At 37.2% G+C, this 23,477-nt stretch overlaps 1 protein-coding gene across 3 annotated transcripts in view; it reads right to left on the reverse strand.

Annotated features, from left to right (window-relative positions):
• PHKA1 (phosphorylase kinase regulatory subunit alpha 1) overlaps positions 1-23,477 on the reverse strand; it is a 148,866-nt gene that overhangs the window by 65,247 nt on the left and 60,142 nt on the right. For 2 of the 3 annotated variants that reach the window (XM_053662306.1, XM_037145458.2), the window contains exons 10-14: positions 21,090-21,212; positions 17,586-17,681; positions 16,552-16,659; positions 13,423-13,501; positions 3,846-3,980 (exon numbers count right to left, since the gene is read on the reverse strand). In XM_053662306.1, the coding sequence (XP_053518281.1) occupies positions 3,846-3,980; positions 13,423-13,501; positions 16,552-16,659; positions 17,586-17,681; positions 21,090-21,212 (541 nt within the window). The remainder of the gene's footprint in view (positions 1-3,845; positions 3,981-13,422; positions 13,502-16,551; positions 16,660-17,585; positions 17,682-21,089; positions 21,213-23,477) is intronic. The other variant, XM_037145459.2, reaches the window with a different exon arrangement.

Below are 23,477 nucleotides of genomic sequence, written 5' to 3' on the forward strand. Positions count from 1 at the left end.
CCTAACTAAGGAGGTAAAATACCTGTATGCAGAAAACTACACAACACTGAAGAAAGAAATCAAGGAAGACACAAACAAATGGAAACATATACTGTGTTCATGGATTGGAAGAATTAACATCATCAAAATGTCCATACTACCCAAAGCAATTTACAGATTCAATGCAATACCTATTAAAATACCAATGGCATATTTCATAGACATAGAACAAACACTTCAAAAATTTATATGGAACCATAAACAACCACAAATAGTAGTCGCACTTTTGAGAAAGAAGAACAAAGTAGGAGGGATCACAATACCTGATATCAAACTGTATTACAAGGCCACTATAATCAAAACAGCCTGGTACTGGCATAAAAACAGGCACATAGACCAATGGAACAGAACAGAGAGCCTAGAAATCAACCCAACTCTCTACAGTCAATTAATATTTGACAAAGGGGGCAGTAACATAAAATGGAGTAAAGATAGCCTCTTCAACAAATGGTATTGGGAGAACTGGACAGCTACATGCAAAAAAAAATGAAACTTGAGCACCAACTTATGCCATACACCAAAATACATTCAAGGTGGATAAAAGACTTAAATATAAGCCGTGACACCATTAAAGTCCTAGAGGAGAACATTGGCAGGAAAATCTCAGATATTTCATGCAGCAACATTTTTACCGATATGTCCCCTAGAGCAAGGAATATAAAGGAAAGAATAAACAAATGGGATCTCATCAAAATAAAAAGCTTCTGTGTGGCTAAAGAAAACAGTATTAAATTAAAAAGACAACCAACTGTATGGGAAAACATATTTGCCAATGATACCCAGACAAAGGTTTAATCTCCAAAATATACAAAGAACTTACACGACTCCACTCTAAGAAGACACCCAACCCAATTAAAAAATGGGAAAAGGACTTGAACAGACACTTCTCCAAGGAGGACATACAGAACATTCAGAGACACATGAAGAGATGCTCAATATCGTTAGCTATCAGAGAGATGCAAATTAAAACCACAATGAGATACCACTTTACACCAGTCAGGATGGCTATCATAAACAAAGCAGCAAACAACAAATGTTGGAGAGGTTGTGGGGAAAAAGGGGACCTTAGTTCACTGTTGGTGGGATTGCAGACTGGTACAACCATTATGGAAAACAGTATGAAATTTTCTCAGAAAAATAAAAATCGACCTGCCTTTTGACCCAGCAATTCCACTGCTGGGATTATATCCTAAGAACCCTAAAACACCGATTTCAAAGAACCTATGCACCACAATGTTCATAGCAGCACAATTTACAATAGCCAAAAGCTGGAAGCAACCTAGGTGCCCATCAGTAAATGAATGGATCCAAAAATTGTGGTACATATACACAATGGAATTCTATGCAGCAGAGAGAAAGAAGGAGCTACCACCATTTGCAACAGCATGGATGGAACTGGAAAGCATTATGCTGAGTGAAATAGGCCAGGTGTTGAAAGACAAATACCATATGATCTCACCTTTAACAGGAAGCTAAACAACAAAACAAATAAGCAAGAAAAATAAAAACAAAGACACTGAAATAGAGAACAAGGGGACAGTGACCAGAGGGGAGAGGGGAGGGAATTAAAGGAGAAAAAGGGGAGGGATTTAGAGGAACAAGTATAAAGGACACAGGGACAATAACTAAGGGGGGTGGAAATGGTAGGGAGGTGGGGAACACGGGGTGGGGTGGGGTGGGATGGGAGAAACAGGTAGAAAACTGTACTTGAAAAATAACTAAATAAAAAAATAATAAAAAATTAAAAGAATTAGCACTATATAAAAGATCTGAGTTCCATATTTACAAATTTCTTATGTTCTCAAAGTTGATTAACTTTGTAACTTGAAAAAGTAAGAGATATTATGAAACTGAAATATATGAAATAAAAAGTGTTTGAAGTATAACAAAGAATCTAATTTAGATAACACATATAAATAAACATACCTGATTAAAAATATCTTTTTCCTTGCTGGAATTAGAGCTATCATTTGATGTATGCTTAAAGCAATTCTGTTATTTTGAAACTGTTGCAATAATAGAATTATGAGGAGTCACTCATTTGATAGTTCATCAAATCACACCTTTCTTGACTTTCTAGGGAATCTATCCTGTTTCTCCTATACTTTTGCACAAAATACCATCGTTACATCATTTATAAGATTGTACTGTAATTATTTGATTATATGTCTTTGCCTCTTATAGCATCTAATTTAGTGCTTCGTACATAAGTGAGCAATAGAGCCTTATGAAAGAATGATGAAGTGAAGAAGTATATTTGAAAAATAAATGTAGTTTATCACTCATTAAGTCCTACATTGTTTTCTTCTGTTTTGCTTAACTGCTCTTCCCTCAATTTATCTCTTTCCTCTTGCATTTTAGTATAAGCAGCAAGCATATACCAGGCCATGATTTCAACATTTTGCTTGAAAATCAGCTAAGCTAAACATTCAAGTTCAGCATTTATAGTACTGTTTTCCACGTAACTGTAGGATATAATTCAGCTAAGTTTTCTGTCATTATACAACAAGGATCCTTTTCTTCCAGTAAGTTTCCAATAACATGTTCCTCTTTTCCTACTGAGCCCTTTTCATCAATACCTCTATAAAAGTTTGTTTAAGGCAGTCTGGACTTTTTCTATCCTGTGACCCAAAATTCTTCCAGGATCTATCCATTACCCAATTTCAAAGCCACTTCCACACTTTCAGGTATTGGTTATAGCAAAATCCCACTTCCCAAGTACCAAAATGTGTATCACTTTCCTATTTCTGTTGTAACAAATTAACACAAATTTAGTGGGTTAAAACTACACATATTTATTCTCTTACAGTTCTGGAGGTCTGAAGTTCAAAATAGGCCTACAGGTGTAAAATAAAATCAGGGTGACAGCAGGGTTGGTTTCTTCTGGAAGCTCCAGGGGAGAATCTGTTCCATGCCAATTCCAACCTGGAGAGGTTATAGGCATTCCTTGGAAATCTTTGGCTCACAGCTACGTCATTCTGATCTCTTGTTTCTGTTGTCACATCTACTTCTATAGTCTCATTTCCCTGTGTCTTCTTTCCTTTATAAGAACACTTGTGATTACATTTAAGGTTCACCTGGATAATATAGGGTAATCCTCCTCTCAAGCCCCTTAATTTAATCATACTGGGAAGTCTGTTTACCATATAAGGTAATATTCACAGGTTCCAAGAAGTATGACCTGGGTATCTTTGGGAACCATTATTCAGCCTTCTACAATGGTAGTTTTGAAGTTCTGCATATCTTTTTTCAGTCAATAATGTAGTCATCTGTTTAATGTGAAATTTGTAGTAAGTTGTGTAAACTTGTAATTTGTAGTGATTTGTTCAATGTGTCCATCACTAAGTTTAATATACAAATTGAATAAAAATAAATACTAATTAAAATAAATATTATATTAAGAAGTGGAATTTCTTTATACTGTCAACCAGTTCATTACATAACCAAGTATAAAGGACCTAAGAAAAAGTTATTTGGCTATTACTGCATGTAAAATTAGCATGTATTTAAAATGAAAATATAAGTCCCTAGAAAGGGGAGAATGTGTTAGTTAAGCACACACTTGGAGCAGAGACACAATATTGCCTGGCAACAGTCATGCCCTATGTGCCAAAGAGTTCATAAAACATACCTAAAATTATCAAGCCTGCTCAGGATATATGGCGTTAGAAACTTAGATTCCAGAGAGTCTAGATTCCTTCTGAGATCCAGTTTAATAAGTCAATACAAGATTAAGATAAAATAAAAAGGAAAGAAACCAGCTTGTATCAATAATGTATTGATTCTAGCAGGCTGGCTGATCTTACCTAGGCTGGAATAAATGTGGCTTAGAATACGAGCCGGTTGTACTCTGATGGGGTACACCTCAGCGATGGTCTCTACAGTAATTCCCTTTTCCTTTAAAATGGCCTTAATTTCTTCTGTCTCAGCTAGAATGGAAACTGTAAGAAAGAAAGAAGATGAGGTCAACAGAAATTTTTATTTCAGTAAGAACCTAAAATGTCTCAGGCCAAAATATTTTTTAAAGGGAAGAAAAAGAAAAGGGGAGGAAATTAATGATTACTGGAGAAATTTGATGGAACACTTGTTATGAAACATACATAATGATATTATGTAAATGAAAAAGGAAAGTAGATCTCATGACCAGAGTATCATATTCTGGTTTTTGGCCAAGTATCTCTGTGTTCCTGGAGAATGCCACATTGTCTTTATAGCTGGGGTTCCATGTTTAAAATCCAACATGAGGTATGTTATAGCTTTGGTGAAAGTTGATTCCCCAAGGCTCTTTTGTAACCATATCCTTAAGACCAGGGCTAAGACTATAAGGGTAATAAAGAACACACTAATGATAAGAATTGCTCTATACTTAGAGAATGGTAGAAGGCAAGTTAAATTGGGGATAATTAATTGAGACACCATAGTTGAAATTGTGTGCAGTTTTGGGGAGGGGTGTTGGGAGGTAATACTTCTCTAGAATCAGAGCCTGCCAAGTCTGGACAGCTCCATTTTGTTCCTCTTATATTCATGTCTCTGAAGTAATAATCATACTTACAAGGGAAGTGACCAGGCTAGCTCCCTGACTCTTTTGTTTACTCTCCCTCTGTGAGATAGATACCTGACTGGGGGCCAATAATCTGAGTGGGGCCTCAGCAGGCTTGACACTAAGTACCAAGGAGAAACACGCACCCTATTCCTACTCTTCTAGTGCTGGTATCTGTGTTGGATTGGGTTAGTGGGAAAATGATGGTACCATTTTGTTCTCTGAAGTTTACCAATATTCTTTATGTTGAGTTTTTTGGGCAAAACACTAGATAACAACTTGATACTTTGCTGTCCCTTGCCATTACCTTTTGTGTATTTTTCTAGCTTGGGAATACCATGGTGTTGCATTGCTGTTGTCTGGAACAGCATATGCAGGATATGGTGATTACAGAGCCCTTCGGACAGAACATCTTGATTACTTCTTTTAAAAAAATTATTGACTTTATTGGAAACATGAAAAGGAAAAAGATTCTATAGGAAAAATGTACAGAGAAAGAATGATAATGGGCTAGAAAAGTACAGGGAAATGGGTGGGGCAGGCTGGGATGGGAGTAAAAGACGGAAAACTGTACTTCAATAACAATTAAAATAAATTTAAAAATAAACAAAAAATATGTTCTAATATATAAAAAAGTACAGGGAAACATATGTGGTCATCCATTCATTCATTAATAAACATTTACTAAGCATTTAAATGTATGAGGTACTATGCTAGGCACCAGGGACATAGAGATGAATAAATTATTATCTCCTGTAGGACCTCACAGTGTAATGAAAGTGACACACACATAAACCGATTCTAAAATAACCTGCTAGATAAACAGAAGTATGATCAAAACAATATGAGACCACCCAGGAGTGATACCTATCTAGTCTGAAGTTGGCAGGGAATGGTTTCAGAAAGGGCTTCCAAAAAGAGTTGATATTTAAACCAAGTTTCAAGTAGTGAATAAATTAGCCAGGAGAAAGCAGGGACTAGGGATGAAAGAGCTGTTATAGGCAGAAGGTCCAGAATGACCATAGAACATAGAAATGAAAAAGAATGTGAGTGTGTTGTGAGGAGGGACAAAGGGGAACTACATACACCTCAATATTGCCATAGCATGAAGTACCCTGTGCAGTGGCAAAAAAAAAATCTAGAAAGGCAGATATCATGGAGGGCATATGTGTCACCTTAAGGATTATTTTTATTTTAACTTTCAGTAATGATTTTCAAACTGAATTCTAATTAGCTTCTGGGGTCTGCAGAGGGCAATGCAGTTGGTAGCAGAACTAGAAGGGACTGAAAGAGAGGCAACTGAATAATACTCAGGTACCGCAGTAATAATTTTTAACACAAATAACTTTTTGTTTATTTTATGCTTTATGAAACATTTAGAAAATGTTTGTTTGGTACAACTTGTAAGGCATTGACAAATCCTAGGGATACAAAGATAGATGTGATCTGTAGAGAAAATAACACTGACATTGTGTCCTGCTATAGGGCTGAATAGGAGTTAATCTGGTAAAGGTGAGGGTAAAGGTAAAGAAGACATTGTTCCAGACAGAAGAAACAGCATAGACAAAGGTTCAAGGGCAACAGAGAAAAAGACAGATCTAGGAATTATAAGAAATTTTTTACAGCAGGGGAATGGGGTATAAAAGGGCAGTGGTATGAAAGGACACTGGAGACAGGGTCAAGGACTGGATCATAAAAGAGCCTGGTAAGCCACGTTAAGGAGGTTGGCAATGGAAAGCTCCTGCAAAGTTGTAATCACACTATAATAACATATACATATCTGCATCTTAAGAAGAACATGTTCATGATGATGATTACAGAATAAACTGATAGACTATAGTAGGCCTAGACTGAAGACAGTGAGACCACTTAAAAAGTTATTGTAGTAATGTAGGGAGAGATGCTGATTACCTCAGTTAGAATCATGCCATTGATATTGGAGAGACTAAATAAATTTCACAGTTATTTAGAAGGCAAAAGAAACCAGGACTTGTAAAGTAATAGAATGTAGGGGATGAAAGAGGGAGAGATACTGAAAATGACTCCCTAGGCATTTATATGTATAACGGGGATAATGTTGTGCCATCTAATGACATAGGCACATAGGAGAAGAGCAGGTATGAGTGATGTAGTAACAGGAGGGTGCAGCTGATTAATTTCAGATATGAAGGGAGGCCCCCCAAAATCTGGAATTTATTTATTAAAAATTGCATATTTATTCTTACATGTTTAAAATTCAGTCACCTTCAAAGTACTCTCCATTTGATGAGATACACCTATCGAGATGTTTTTTCCACTGCTCAAAATAGTTTTTGAACTCATTGATTTTTATGTCTTTTACTGCTTCTGCTGTTTTTTTTTTTGTTTTGCCTCTTACACACTGGAAAGTGTTTCCCTTTGAAGACTTTTTTCATCCAGGGAAACAGAAAGAAGTCACTCAGGACAAGATCTGGTGAATAGGGAGGGTAAGGAACAGGGGCCATGCCTTTTTGGTCAAAAACTACTGAACACTCAACATGGTGTAGGCAGTGCACTATCATAAATCACCCATCATGAAGTGGGCAAATGTGTTGAAAGTCTTCACAAAAACTTCACTGAAGCCAAACACAAACTCTTACAACAATGCCTGCCAGTCCACTGATATAGATGGGTTCCTAGAACACTCACCTAGCAGGGGAAGCCTGTTCTACAAAAGGCCTGCCCCCCTAGAAGATAATTCTGGGTTTTGGGGGTCCTCCTTTATGTGTTGAGTTTAAAGTTCCTGTGAGAACACCAAGTGGAGCTGTCTTAAAGGACACTGATATAGATTAAAGAACATTAGCATAGAAAGAGGTGAGATGAGTCAAGAATATACAGAGAAGAAGAAGACCTAGAATACAACCACAAGAAATTTCAACATATAAGAAATGAGCAAATAAATAAAAGTCTAGGGGCAAGAGTGAGGGGTTTTTGTACCATGGCTTATATTTTGTTACAGGAGGTAAGGTCATCTTCTGAGATGAAACAAACAAGGATATAGAAAAAGGAACAAAGTTTGAAATAAGAGAAGCCTGAGAGACAAGAATAAGTATTCTAAGTAAGAAGTGTGATACAGACAGAGCTCCTAGGGAGACCAAAAGTTAGGGGGAAAAGAGAAGAAGGAAGCTCAGAATGAGACAAAAAATAACAAAATTTAGGTTGAAGGAGATCTAAGAAAGTATGGTTATCACAGAACAGTTAAGAGTTTCCAGAAAGATAAATGATAAATGAAACAAAAAGAACCACTATTATAACATGGGTAGAAAACTATCTATTGAGTTTAATAATAACTTAAGCAAAAGAGTTTTCCAAGGAATAATTAGCTAGACTATAAATATAGACTTTATATTTCATTCATTCACTCCAGAATGAATGAAATATAAAGAAGGGGAAGTTTGGGTGGGAAAGGAAGGGTAGGTTAACTAGAGGGGAATGAACATGTCAATGGACTAAAAAAATATAACCCATACAGAAAAAGAGTTTGAAGATTAAAGAAAAGAGTAGGATTCTAGGGATGTTAAGAAAGAGAATAGAATCAAGCATCGAAAAGAAAATTTGGCCTAGAAGAGAAGAAACATCTTTTCTGAGACTGGAGAAAAGGTAGCAAAGATGGATAAACATATAAGATTGTGATGGGGCATTGGGAAACTGACAAAGATTAGAATATTAAGATTATCCAGCATGAAGTAACAGGCCAAAAACGAAGCTGAAATCAAGGAATGGTGTTTAAAGCAAAGAAGGTTTTAGAATACTGATTGAGAGGAATGAAAATTCTGGCTAATGATAAGAACAAGGGGGACTTCCGCCAAGATGGAGGCATAGGTGGATGTGCCGTGCCTTCTCACACAACCAAGTTTAGAGACAACTAAATATTAGCAACAGAAAACACAGCCAGAACACGGAAAATTAAACTTTTCAGAAGTCCGTTAACAACAAATTCTTCAGCCTGACCAGTAAGGGGCGAAACCAGCGGCTGGTGAAGCGGGATTGCACAGGAGGTCTCGGTCAGCCGGACTCAGGCGCGGAATCCAGACGCGCAGAATCCAGGCTCAGGGTTGGACCTAGTGAGCGACCGAGCGAGCCACCAGGCGAGCGACCGTGGGGGAGACAGCAGGGGAGCGGTGCTGCGTGTTGACTGTGGTCACGCATTTGTGTGCTGGCAGACAGGCGAGGGAGTGGGCGGTTGGACAAGGGCCCGGCGTGTCCCCGCGGCAAGCGGTAGTGGAGGGCGCCGCCATTTCCCCACTCTGACCCCACCTCCACATACAGCGTCATAACCCAGCGACTCTGAGTGGCCCGGCCCATGTGAACCACCTAAGACGCTAATCCTCACCCAGCTGTGAGAAACAGCAGAGGGGGTCGCCATTTCCCCGCTCTGACCACGCCCCCACATACAGCGTCACAACCCAGCGACCTGGGAGTCCGAGGCACAGCTTCTCACACTTAAAGGGCCAGAACAGACCGAAAATGTCGCAAGATCTCAAAGCTCCAGAGCCCATAGATCTAAGCGATGAAGAAATAGCAAAACTCTCAGACGCACAGTTTAAAACACTGGTCATCAGGATCCTCACAGAACTGGTTGATTATACCGACAAATTAGACAAATATATGAAGGCGAAACAAATTGAAATGAATGGAATTGCACAGGACACCAATAGCAATGAAAAGGAAACTGGGACTCAAATCAATGGAGTGGACCAGAAGAAAGCAAATAATGGCCAAACAGAAAAGAGTGAAGAAGCAAGAATTCAAAGAAATGAGGAGAGTCTTAGGAACCTCCAGGACATCTTTAAATGCTCCAACATCCGAATTATAGGGGTACCAGAAGGGGGAAAGGCACAACCACCAGTGTAAAACTTATTTGAACAAATAATAAAGGAGAATTTCCCCAATCTGGCAAAGGAAATAGACTTCCAAGAAATCCAGGAAGCTCAGAGAGTCCCAAAGAAGTTGGACCCAAGAAGAAACACACCAAGGCACATCATAATTACATTAGCCAAAGATTAAAATGAAGGAGAGAATCCTAGAAGCAGCAAGAGCTAAGGGGACAGTCATCTACAAAGGAGTCCCCATCAGACTGTCAGCGGATTTCTCAAAAGAGACCTTACAGGCAAGAAGGGGCTGGAAAGAGGTATTCCAAGTCATGAAATCCAAAGACCTACAACCAAGATTGCTCTATCCAGCAAAACTTTCATTTAGAATGGAAGGACAGATATGGTGCTTCTCAGATAAGATCAAATTCAAGGAGTTCATCATCACCAAGCCCTTATTATATGAAATGTTATAAGGGACTTATCTAAGAAAAAGAAGTTAAAAAAACATGAACAGTGAAAGGACAGCAAACTCACAGTTATTAAGAACCACACCTAAAACAAAAGCAAACTAAAAGGACAGCTAGATCAGGAGTGGAAACATAGAAATGAAGATCTTAAGGAGGGTTAGCAACAGGGGAGTGGGAGGAGGAGAAGGGGGGAGAAGGTACAGAAAATAAGTAGCATAGACAGTAGATAGAAAATAAATGGGGGGTCAAGAATAGCATGGGAAATATAGAATCGAAACGACTTGAGACACATGGTCATAAACTAAAGGGGGCGTAATGGTGGGGATGGGGGGTAGGGTGGAGGGGAATGAAGGGGGGAATAAAACAACTGTAACAGCATAATCAATAAAAAAATTTAAAAAAAGAACAAGGACTAACAGGAAGTATTGTGGATCTAGCTGAGCTGGAGACCATGAATTTACAGTGCTACCACTCTGCTCATTTGTGTGATTTTTTTTCCAGTAGATTTCAGCAGACCAGGTATAGGATCAGAAAATGCAGACTGTCAGATTCATCTGGAGCTATGATTTTTCTGGTGGGTGTAATTGAAATATGGTACGCTGGTGATTAAGATATTTTTATATGGTCAACCAAGAAGTAAGGAAGGACAGACTAGGAGAAAATAGACCCAAGTTTAATGGGAAAAAAGTAAAATAGTATGTAGCTGTTACCAGAGACTGGGATTTTTTGAAATGGAAGATAACTAAGGTGGTTCTAAAGTTTGGTCCTTGTTCTTCAAAGTGAGTGGCTAAAGTAGAGGTAGAGGGAAAGACTACTAGGGTTATTGATATCAAAGAAATGTGAAGCTAAAATATTTGAAGTCACTTACTCCAATGCTGAAATCTAGCACTATGGCAGGAGCTAGGGAAGAAGAAGGCTGTGAGCCAAGCATCAAACTCTTCAGTGAATGAATTAAAGAAACTGGAAAATCAATATGGTCAGGTGGCATAAGCCTCAAAGGAGAATAAGCTTTCTCATGGGAGGGGAAGAGGAACGATCTTTTGTATTATGTTTGCTATATAATTGATAAGCAAAGGCTACCCATATGACCAAATAGCATGTCAAGTATAAAAAGGTTTAGAAAGTACATAGGATTATTTTCCACATATGACCAACCCCGAAGTCAACTGGAGGGAAACCTTTCAGAGGAGCATCACAACAGGACTTAGTAGCATGCTGGATCATGTTATTAGAGAGTCAAAATTCACCCTGAGCTTTCTACCCTAGGAAACTAGGATAATAGTGAAGTCATTGACACAGATAAGGAAGGTGGAAAGGTATGCTTTTCTTGGGAGAGGTTAAATGATGGGATGGAGACAAAAACAAGTCAAGCTTGCATTTGAAGTGACAGTGGTAAAGATATTTTACAGGTATTGGGACTAGAATTCTTAATACCTTTATAGAACTTAGCCCAATGTTTTGTATAGAGTAGATAACTCCAATTTTTTAATGATTGTTAGAAACAAAAAATAAAGGTTTGGAGTACTTTCCAAAGAGGCAATAGTTGGAGACATATAAGCGATTTTATTATGAAGGAGGCAGTCCTAGAAAACTAACAAAGGGTGTAAACACAGAAAGGCAGAATATACAACCATTAGAAAGGTATGAGAAGAAAGGAGTACTAGTAGAAAAAAACACAGAAAGAATGTTTAGGAAGAAAGCAGAGATAATCAGGAGACTATAATATGATGATGGGGGGGGGAAAGTGTTTCCAGAAGTAGGGAGTGCTTAAAAGTCAACTCTTACCTTTTGTGACAGTATGGATGGACCAGGAGATTATTATGCTAAGTTAAATAAGCCACTCAGAGAAAGACAAATACCACATGATCTCACCTATATGTGGAATCTAATGAACAAAGTAAACTGACAAAGCAAATAGAGACAGAGGCATAAATACATGGAACAGACTGACAACTGGATGAAAGAAGGTGAAGGGATTAGCCAAAGAACATATACGTATGACCCACAGGTACAGACAACAGTGTAGTGATGGCCAGAGGGAAGGAGGCTGGGGGCTGGGTGGAGGTGGGCAAAGGTGGGTAAGTAATGGGGGCATTTGTAATAGTGTCAACAATAAAAAATGAAATTTAAAAAATATTATCTTAGTAATCAAGAATCAAAGTATTCAGCCTTAAAGGAAGTACAAATGACAACTCATTAAAAGTGGAAGTAAGGAGGAAAATGATTCTGTTTTCTTCCCTTTAATTCTTAATATCATAACATTTTCTTCCTTGGCATCAGGATTGCAATTTTTAAAAAGATTTTATTTATTTATCTTTTAGAGGGGAAGAAGAGAGGAAGAGAAACATCAATGTATGGTTGCCTTTCATGCATCCCTTGCTGGGTACTGCCCTGCAGGGAACCGGCCTGCAATCCATGCATGTGCCCTGACTGGGAATCGAACCTCGATCCTCTGGTTCACAGGTCTGTGCTCAATCCACTGAACTACACCAGCCAGGAATGGGATTGCAATTTTCTGATAGAAAACAATATAGCTTATGTTGGACATTTAGGTGGTTTTCAATTTTATCAGTTTAAAATAAGCTAAAATAAATATTTTCATAAATATATAGCTTTTCCCATATTTTGGATTATTTCTTTAGGATAGCAATACAGTAAGTAGAATAACTATGCCCAAAGATATAAAAATATTTTTAGCTTCTTATAATAAATATGGCCAAAATATTTTTGAAAGATTGCATGAAATTATAATGCAAAGGAGTACTAATTTCCCTACACTGTTGTTTAATTGAATGCTGTATTTTTTAATAGATGAAAATTGGTACTTTCAATTATTTTAATTTTTCAATTACTAACATAGTATTTTTTTATCCTCACCTGAGGACATGTTTATTGATTTTAGAGAGAGGGGAAGAGAGGAAAAGAGAGAGAGAGAGAGAAACAGAAAAAAACATCAATGTGAAAAACATCAATCGGTTGCCTCTCATACATGCCCTGACCTGTTCAGGGTCTAAACACACAACCCATGCATGTGTCCTAGCTGGGAATCAAACCTGTGACCTTTCAGTTTATGGGAAGACACTCTAACCAACTGAGCCACACTGACCAGGGCAGCAGTAAAGTATTTTTAAATAAATTTTTTCACAAAATTGTATCTGGAACCATCTTTTTCTAGAAAACTAAAATCATTCGTGATATATAATTTAATGAATAAAAGACCAATAATAGAATATTACCACATACTAGGCAAGAGTGAAGAGACTCTCATTATAGGTTAACTTTGCTGTTGTCTTACTCAGTTAATTAGGTGAATAAATATATGTTGAATTTTTAAAAAGCGTGTCAAATAACAAAAGAAGAGTGTCATTTATTAAACAGTTGTTCATAATTAAGATTAATAACAATTTTGAAACCAAATAGAACCAAGTTCATTCTATACTTTTTGAAGTCTAACAAAATACATGATAAAGAATGAAGTCATCATTTATTGGCCAAATCAGATCTTTAATATAAAGATCCTGTTGCTGGGAATAAGAATACATACCTTGAACCACAACATCTGGCTTTGGTACAGTTGAAAACCTACGATTCAAGGGATCGATTTCTCCAGGAGCTAAAAATCCCTAAAGAAAAAACATAAAAAGACAAATTATGATACCTCAAAAAGCTAATTTTTGAGGATAAACAATATACCAGTACTATAACCCTATACCACAACATGTAAAAGGGAGGCATGAAAAGGAAACAAATACCTTCATACCTTCACTGTATGAAAATGTTTGAACTCCTGAATTCATGTCCACATTAATTTTATGTGGAGCTAATTTCTAGTGGCTACCATGAATCCTTTTTTTGGAAATAGATAGGGTATAAATACAAACAGAAAGTTTTCCAGGTCCACCTCTACCTTCTCTGGATGTAAATGGTTAGACAATCAGACCACAAAGCTTCTTATCAATATTTTAACTCATTAGTTCTGTTAATTTCTTATTTGTTCATGTATTCACCATGATTTCTGCTCTGTAGATATTTTTTGGCTTGATTTGAGTTTCTGTCCTTGATGAAATGGGATGAACTCACTCATTTTGCCCTTAAGAAAACTATTCATCTCCTTTTTTCATACCATTTAATTTATTCTAATTGAATGAGAAAGTCACCAGGAAAGTATTCCTTTATTTTTTTAATTGCCTTTTTTATCCTCACCTGGGGACATGTTTATTGATTTTAGAGAGAGGGTAAGGAAGGGAAAGTAAGGAAGAGAAACATCAATGCACAAGAGAAACCAATTAGTTGCCTCTCATACATGCCTGAACTGGGGCCCAAACCCACAACCTAGCCATGCACCCTGACCAGGAATTGAACCTGTGATCTTTCAGTTTGTGGGAGGATGCTCCAACCAACTTAGCCACACTGGCCAGGGCAGGGAAAGTATTACTTTAAACAAATCATTCTGCCCATTATCGCTACATCCATATTAATGTCAACTACGGATAATCAAACTTTTATGCTTGTGGACCCAGAGAAAGAAGATTCCTACCAAAAATGGCTCCTGGTGGCTAACTGACCTAAAATTTAAAAGCATAGCCTAACAGCTGTTTCTAAACAGGACCTCTCACACTTCAAAGAGAATCCTGCACTGGACTGCCTGCCTGCACTGTGTTCCTGCCATCTGAGCCAACCCTTATACAGGAGTTCCTGGAATCCTATTTCAACCAATAGGACTAAGGTTTTCCCCATCCAATCAGATCTGTGCAGCTATATCTTCCATCAGCATCTTCACTGACCAATTAGAGTGGCCCCATTCTGACCAACTGGGACAGTGCCTTTTGGACCAATCAAACTGTGAGGATTTGCATGAGGACAGACCAATCAGGGACCAGGGATGTAGACTTCTATCTATGTAAGTCACTTCCCTCTGGCTCGTACAGTGCATTTTCCCTTTCCACAGAAAACTGAAGATTGTGTTTTCCTGCCTGACCTGAAACAGTGCAGATGAAACATGAAGAGCATAGAAGACTGGGCCAGAGCACAGAGGAGCACAGAGAGCAGGGTAGGGCAAAGCAGACTGGTGTGGAGAGTAGCAAAGCAGACAGATCAGAGCTAAGCAGTCACTAGTAGGAGAGGGGCCTCCCCCCAGGGCCGCCTCATTCAAGAGCCACCCCACAGCCCTGATGTTCTCCTGCCTTGCTACTCCATAACTGAACTGTAACACTATTGAGCTGTTTCACAGTTGTAGTTTTCACAGCTGTGCTGTATCACAATTCAGGTATTTGTACTGAACAGAATTTCTTTCTTTTTCCCCCTAAACATCTTATTTATTTATTTATTTATTTATTTATTTATTTGTTTGTTTGTTTATTTTTAAAGAGGGTAAGGGAAGGGGAAAGAGAGGGAGAGAAACATCAATGTGTGGTTGCCTCTCAAGTGCCCCCCACTGGTGACCTGGCCTGCAACCCAGGCATGTGCCCTGACTGGGAATCAAACCAGCAACCCTCTGTTTCACAGTCTGACACAACCCACTGAGCCACACCAGCCAGGGCCATAATTTCTCTCTTCACTGTACTCCAAATTGGAGATTCCTGTTGGCATTGAATTGGTGCCAACAAACATTGGTTGATATTACTGTATCCTGAAGCTCATAGTGATTCATGTCAATTATATCTCAACAGAACTGAGAAAAACAAAACAAAACAAATAGTTGCAGAAAGTCAGCAATCATGTGTAAACAGATCAAAGAGTCTGGGTCAGAAAGGATAGCTAAGTCCTTTAGGCTCCTCTAGGACCCTGGGTTATAGATTACCATAATAACCTACAATGTGGAAGTATATTTGTCAGTAAATCTGGAACACTTTGAGAAAAATAATCCTTCCTATATGCCAAAAATGTCACAAATAAGCTGGATAGAAATTCCTGAGTGCCACATTAAGAGCTGTCTCAACAGAATTTAATATATGAAACATTTTAAAAGCCCCTTACAAAATTAATTAATTTTTAATAAATAAATAAATTAATTAATTAATTAAAGCTATAGTGTTACTAACTATTGTTCATGGTGACTAAAATTATCTTATCAGTTTATTCACTTAAAGAATGAAACATGTCTTGGATGGTATGGCTCAGTGGATTGAGTGCTGGCCTGTGAATCAAAGGGTCACTGGTTCAATTACCAGTCAGGTCACATGCCTGGGTTGCAGGTCAGGTCCACAGTGAGGGGGCATGTGAGAGTCAACCACACAGTGATATTTCTGTCCCTGTCCTTCTCCCTTCCCCTCTGTCCAGAAATAAATAAAATCTTTTTTAAAAGAATAAAACATTATGTTGCTTATAAAGGTTACCATTTAAATCCAATATCAGGTACAATGTCTAAGCACTATTGCATTCATCAGTCACCAGGCAAGGTACTAGGGGGCATTTTGAAAGGGAAAGATCTAGGGCCTGATCTTACAGCAGCTGTAGATACAGTGCCAACTTGGGAAGCCCTGGGTAGCATGAGGGACTTGGTTGCAGGGGGAAAAGATTTATATCAAGAGCTGGTCATGTTCCCACTCTAAAGACCTGAAGGAAAATCTATAATTGAGGCAGAATACAAAAGGCAAAAGATTTAATGAGCTACTCACAAATCTGATTACTATGGTGACTAAAGCAGAAAAAGAGCCCTGACATTTCCCCTTACCTCTGCCATCAAGCTTCCTAAAATGTATAGAGACTGACCCCACATATGAGGCAACTTGCCCATGGGTACTCGGTCCACAGTGTGAGGATTTTGATATTCTTCATCAACCTGAAAAAAAAGATATAAAGAGGCCATATGAAGGGTAAAAGAAGGTTTAAGATTCTAGGCAACAAAAGGCTCAGTCTGGATTGTGACTCATGCCCTCTAAAACAGTCACATATGCAATGCATTGAAAAGTCAAGCACTATGACTACAGTCTAGGACAGTACTCCTCTCACTGTATATGAAAAACAAATCACCTAAGGATCTTATCCAAAGGCAGATTCTGACTTAGTAGGTGTGGGAAAAGGCCTGAAATCGCATTTCTATCAAGCTCTCTGGTAATTCCATTGATATTGCTAGGAGCTTATTTCCCCCATTCCCACCAGAATGGAAGACTGCATCTCTCCCATGGTTAATATTCTTTTGCAGTGGAGAAGAAAAACAATGGTACTCTCGACTGGCACTTTGGGAAAATGGAGATATACTTTTTTCCAAGATTGCTATTCAAACTATCCCAGATTTCTGGCCTTAGGGCAAAGAATTGTCAAATAATGAAAGTTCAGAGAACATCACTCTGGTTCCACCTACTGATCTCCATATCATTCTCCAAGTTAAGTTTTGGTATTTTTAGAAAATCAATCACTGAACAATTAATTTTATTTTCTTAAATTGAGTTATGGTTGACATACAAAAAGGTCATATATATTTACTATATCAATCATGGTGACTTTGAGGATATGCATATACTCTTGAAACTACCACCCTAAGATTTGGTCTTACCCTTGCCTTGCTGTGCAACAATGTCTGGACACTGCTTTAAACACTTATTTTCAAGGGAACAAAATTCTACTTTTATTGTCCTATAACTAAAGACAAACTTTCAGAATATGAAAATCAGAAGATAGTAAAAATTATTTGACTCAAATGAGGCAGTCCTATCAGGGTCCTGCTCCTCTTCTCCCAGCTCTATGCTCAGGCACTGTCCTACTCACCTTGTCAAGGGGAACACTGTACAGCTCTGGCAGAAGTGGGACTCCATTTTTGCCCTTGATGAGGACTTCTTCAAGAGCTTCTCTATATTCTTGAACCTGTAGGTATAAGAAAGAGGAAAAAAAGAAAGTTCCTTTTGGTGATCTAGAAAAGGGCTGTAGCCAAAGAAAGTCTTATTGAAAAAGGAACATGTTCACCCAGTAAAAGTGAGAAGAAAGGGAAGTAGCATTTACTAAATGCTTATTGTAGGTCAGATACTATGCTAGGAGTTTTGCATGCTTTAACACATTTTATTTCAATAATCATTGTAAGATGTATGTAAAATTACAAACCTTTTACAGGGAAATTAAGGCTCTAAGAGGTTATGAATTTGTAGAAGATCACACAGCAAATGCAAGGTTAACTCCATATCTGAGTCCAAGTAAGCCTGCCTCCACAGGCCTATTTCTATCTACTATATACTACCCTAAGGATAGTTCCTTCACTCCGTAAGCACTGGTTTTTAAAACTCCATCTTACCTGCCATATTAAGTTTATGTTATGGTCAAGTTTATTTTTTTGTTGTTGTTTAACAATTTGCTGTACACTAGTAGTACATAAAAAGTAAAAAAAAAAACACTATAATTGATGGTAGAAAAAACACAGTCAGTTCTTCTATAAGAGTTATTTTGAAAACAGAAATTTGTTCCAATGCATTTGATATATTAGAGCATAACAATTTCAGCATAACATGAATTTCACATATGCTTATGCAAAGTTTCAACTGAGAACACATTTAGCTGAACTGAGTAATGAAAGATTACAGAAAACATATATGCACACATACCTCAAGCAGGTAATGAACCACACCATTTGTCTGTGGTGTTACAACTTTCCACCTGATTTCAGATAACCACCCTTTCCATCACTTCATAACTCCTGAGCTGCTCTTTTCTCCTGGCCACCCTGGCTGAATGGCTCTGTGCTTTCCTTTCTCTTCAACTTCCCATCTTTCTTCTCACTCTATTTTTAGTCTTCCTCTTTGTTCTATGTTCTTTTTGTATTTCTCTCTTTTGCTAGCTGTCTCTTGTTTCCTTCCTCTGGCACACAAGGTGGTGAGCTTGGGAGCCAGCGTGAGCTGGTAGAAATGTAGGTACACATATCCACAAGCAAATTTCATGTCTTTTCAAGGCATAAGGGTCATATCTATTGTATTTCTTAAACATTTAACTTGTATAAAGCTGTGATACTGCTTTTATTAGGGTCCTATCATTTTGTATGTACTTCTGACCAACTTTATAAATGTTCTGCCTCAACCTTATTTTCCCATAATCTCTATACTTTTTATTTTTCAAATATGCAGAGCATGGTGATTTTTAAGAAAGATATGTCTCATTATAACTTAACTGATTCTAACTTCCACTTACAACTTGTCTCTATCCATGAAATTCAAAAAATTTTAGAGAAATTATTCTCATTGTGTGCACAGAGAAACTGAAGAAGTCAATGACAATACTTGGATTACTCCATGGTCAGTAGTAAAGCCAAATATACATATATATTTTCAGGTCTTTCCAACCTGTTCTTGCTCCCATATTCAAATAACCTAAATGTGCTTTATACTTAGTAGGCATATTTGATAAATGAGTCTTTTTTTGAGCAACCAAAGTTTTTGGTAAACAATTTTGTAGAATTTCAGAAGGACTGAGAAAAATGCTAGAATAAAATCAGGGTGATGAAAATAGGGCAGGATATTTTTAATATTGCTTATATTTGCTTGTTCAAAATGGATACTTTATAATTTAGTAAAATTTAGAGTAAAGGGCACTTGTGTCCCTGAAACTTTATTTTTTTTACTTTTTAAAATAATTTTTAGGTTTATTTATTTATTTTAAAAGAGAGGGGAAGGAAGGAGGACATACAGAATGTTCAGAGACACCTGAAGAAATGCTCAATATCATTAGCTATCAGAGAGATGCAAACTAAAACCACAATGAGATACCACTTTACACCAGTCAGGATGGCTATCATAAATAAAGCAACAAACAACAAATGTTGGAGAGGGTGTAGAGAAAAAAGGTCCTTAGTTCACTGTTGGTGGGATTGTAGACTGGTACAGCCATTATGGAAAACAGTATGGAATTTTCTCAGAAAACTAAAACTCGACCTGCCTTTTGACCCAGCAATTCCACTGCTAGGATTATAACCCGAGAATCCTAAAACATCAATTTCAAAGAACCTATGCACCACAATGTTCATAGCAGCACAATTTACAATAGCCAAGAGTTGGAAACAACCTAGGTGCCCATCAGTAAATGAATGGATCAAAAAATTGTGGTACATATACACAATGGAATTCTATGCAGCAGAGAGAAAGAAGGAGCTCCTACCCTTTGCAACAACATGGATGGAACTGGAAAGCATTATGCTGAGTGAAATAGGCCAGGTGTTGAAAGACAAATACCATATGATCTCACCTTTAACAGGAAGCTAAACAACAAAATAAACAAGCAAGCAGAATAAAAATAAAGACACTGAAATAGAGAACAAGGGGACAGTGACCAGAGGGGAGAGGGAAGGGAAGTTAAGGGGGAAGGGGGGCGGGATTTGGGGGAACAAATGTGAGGGATGCAGGGACAAGGGCTGGGGGGGTGGGGGGAAGGTGGGGAGCGTGGTACCGAGGGGGGGGCTTGGATGGGAGAAATAGACAAAAAACTGTACTTAAAAAATAACTAAATAAAAAAATGAGAAAAAAAAGAGAGAGGAAGGTAGGGAGACAGAGAGGGAGGGAAATCAATCCATTGCACCCCCAACCAGGATGTGGCCTGCAACCCATGCATGTGCCCTGACTAGGAACTGAACCAATGACTTTTTGGTTTACAAGCTGGTACTCAGTCCACTGAGCCACACCAGCCAGGGCTGGCCCCTGAAACTTCAGTGTAACCCTACCAAAATTATATTTTAGGTAGCCAAGTATATGTGACTTCCAACTGCGTTGGATTTATGTCCATAAAAAGTTTAGCCCATAGCCAAATTGTAGAATTCCTAACACTAAACTTGACTTAGTTTGTCAATCTCACCTATTTTCCAATGATGGTTTCTAAACTACTTTATTCATGTAGCAATAATGACTGTGTTTTGGGGGGTGAGGACAGGTATGAGTGGAATGTTGGGTTTATTATTATTATTATTTTTGGCTAAAGTGAGAACATATCTAAGATTTACTTTAAAAAATACATACAAAGTCAGGAAGCAAATTTGAGTACCAGTAATGACTGTGGCAAGTATACAGGGCTTGCTACTTTGCCTTCTATATTTATTAAAAGCAAAGTCTGAGTGATGGCAATATCCAAACCTTCCAAATCCTAAAACTTAGTGCCCTTAACTATTAGTCTCTAAAAGACAACTCTATTTCTTCCTTATTAAGGAAGATTTTCATTTGGGCACAGGGTTGGCAAAACCATTAACTGAAAAAGGAAGACATAATAAGAACATTGTGCTAAAAAGTTCTTTCTCCAGTGCATTACCTGTTCTGCATTGCCAGTGAAGACTCCATCAAGGATAAAGTAAGTCCAGAACAATGGCCATTCACACTCTATGTTTTCAAATAACTTCAGCTCAGCTGGTTCATAGTACAGACGATTGGGGTCCTGGTAAAAGCATAATAAACATGGTCTGTCTTATCACTCCAAAGTCAGACATACATCTTTAGATCCGAGGTATTACAATATAAATTTTCACTATTGATAGTTTACTTCAGAGAAGGCATATCACTTACATACTACTACTTTGCCTTAGCAAGTACATTGTGATGTGACTTCTAACTACTAGAACTGGAATGAATAATAATGAAACTACAGGCACATGTATGAAGTGAGATTAATCTTTAATAAACTTGAATTTGATTTTACACTTCTTAAGTTTTAGAGAGCAGCACAAAATACAAACAGAAATGTTTAGAAAACAGCAAGGGATGAGGGTATGCAATGTAGGAGCACCTAAAGATACAAAGAAAATCTTGGTGAACTTTAAGGGAGAGATCAACAGTAATATAGTCATAGTAAGGAATTTTAAGACCCCACTGTCATCAATAGATAAATCTTCCAGATAAAAAATCATCAAGAAACAGTGACCACAAATGAGACATCGGATTGAATGGATTTAATTTATATTTACAGAACATTTTATCTCAAAGCACCAGAACGTACATCCTTCTCAAGTGTACATGGGACATTCTCAAATATGGACCACATGTTAGGACACAAAATAAATCTAAACAAATTCAATAACACTGAAAATATATTAAGCATTTTCTCAGATCATAATGTCATGAAACTAGAAATCAACTTCAATGAAAAAAACACATCCACATGCATGGAAGCTAAATAGCATGTTATTCAACAATGAATGGGTTATCAACGAGATCAAGGAATAAATAAAAATTATCTGAAAACAAATGAAAATGAACACTCAACAACCCAAAATTTGTGACACAGTGAAACAAGTCCTGGGAGGAAAGTTCATAGCATTATAGGTCTATCTCAGGAAGCAAGAAAAATCTCAAACGATCTAACCCTAGCCTAAAAGAACCAGAAAAAACAAATCACAGAGAGAGTAAAAGGAAGGAAATAATAAAAATTGGAGTAAAATAAATGACATAGACACTTAAAAAGATTTAAAAAACAAAGAGCTGGTTCTTTGAAAAGATAAACAACAGTGATGAACCTTTAATTAGACTCGTCAAGAAAAAAGGACAGAGGACCCAAATAAATAAAATCAGAAATGAAAGAGAAGTAACAACTGATATCACAGAAAGACAAGGCATTGTAAGAAAATACTATGAACAATGATATGCCAACAAACTAGACAAACTAGGCTCAACGGATAAATTTTTAGAACATGCAATCTTCCAAAACTGAATCAATAAGAATCAGAAAACCTGAATAGATCGATTACAACTAATAAAATAACAGCAGTGATTTAAAAAAATCCCAGCAATCAAAATTCCTGGTCCAGATGAATCACAAGTGAATTTTACCAACATTCAAAGAAATAAAACCTATTGTGTCAAATTATTCCAAAACATTCAAGAGAAGGGAAGGCTTCCAAGCTATTTTTTACAAAGCCAGCATTATCCTAATCACAAAACCAGTTAAAGACACTACAAAGAGAAAATTCTAGGCCAATGTCCCTGAGGAATATAAATGCTAAAATCCTCAACAAAATATTAGCAAATTGGATCCATTGATACATTAAAAAGATCATATACACTACAATCAAGTGGAATTTATCTCAAGAATGCAAGGTTAGTACAATATTCACAAATCAATAAATGTAATTCATCATATGAACAAAATGAAGATAAAAATTGCATGATCATATCAATAGATGCAAAAAAAGCATTTGATAAAATCCAGCAACCATTTATGACAAAAACTGTCAGCAAAGTGGGAATACAGATAAAATACCTCAACATAATAAAGGTCATGTATGAAAACCTGCAACAAACATTCTGCTCAGTGGTCAAAAACTAAGAGTTTACCTTAATATCAGTAACAAGATAGGGATGTTTGCTTTTACCTCTCTTATATGACATAGTAGTGGAAGTCCTAGCCACAGCAATCAGATAAGAAGAAGAAATGAACAGCATCCAGAAAGGAGGAAGTAATACTCTCATTATTTTCAGATGACATAATATTATACATAGAATAACCTGAAGACTTCACCAAAAAACTACTAGACCTAAGAAATGAATTTGTCATAGTAGGATACAAAAATAATATTCAAAAATTGATGGCATTTTTATATACCAATATAAACTATCAAAAAGAGAACCTAAGGAAACAATCCCATTTACTATTGCAAAAACAACAAAAATAAAGTACCCAGGAATAAATTTAACCAAGGAGGTAGAA

Source organism: Artibeus jamaicensis, unplaced genomic scaffold, assembly GCF_021234435.1.
Source record: "Artibeus jamaicensis isolate MK-2021 breed Jamaican fruit bat unplaced genomic scaffold, CSHL_Jam_final contig_2377, whole genome shotgun sequence".
NCBI lineage: Eukaryota > Metazoa > Chordata > Mammalia > Chiroptera > Phyllostomidae > Artibeus > Artibeus jamaicensis.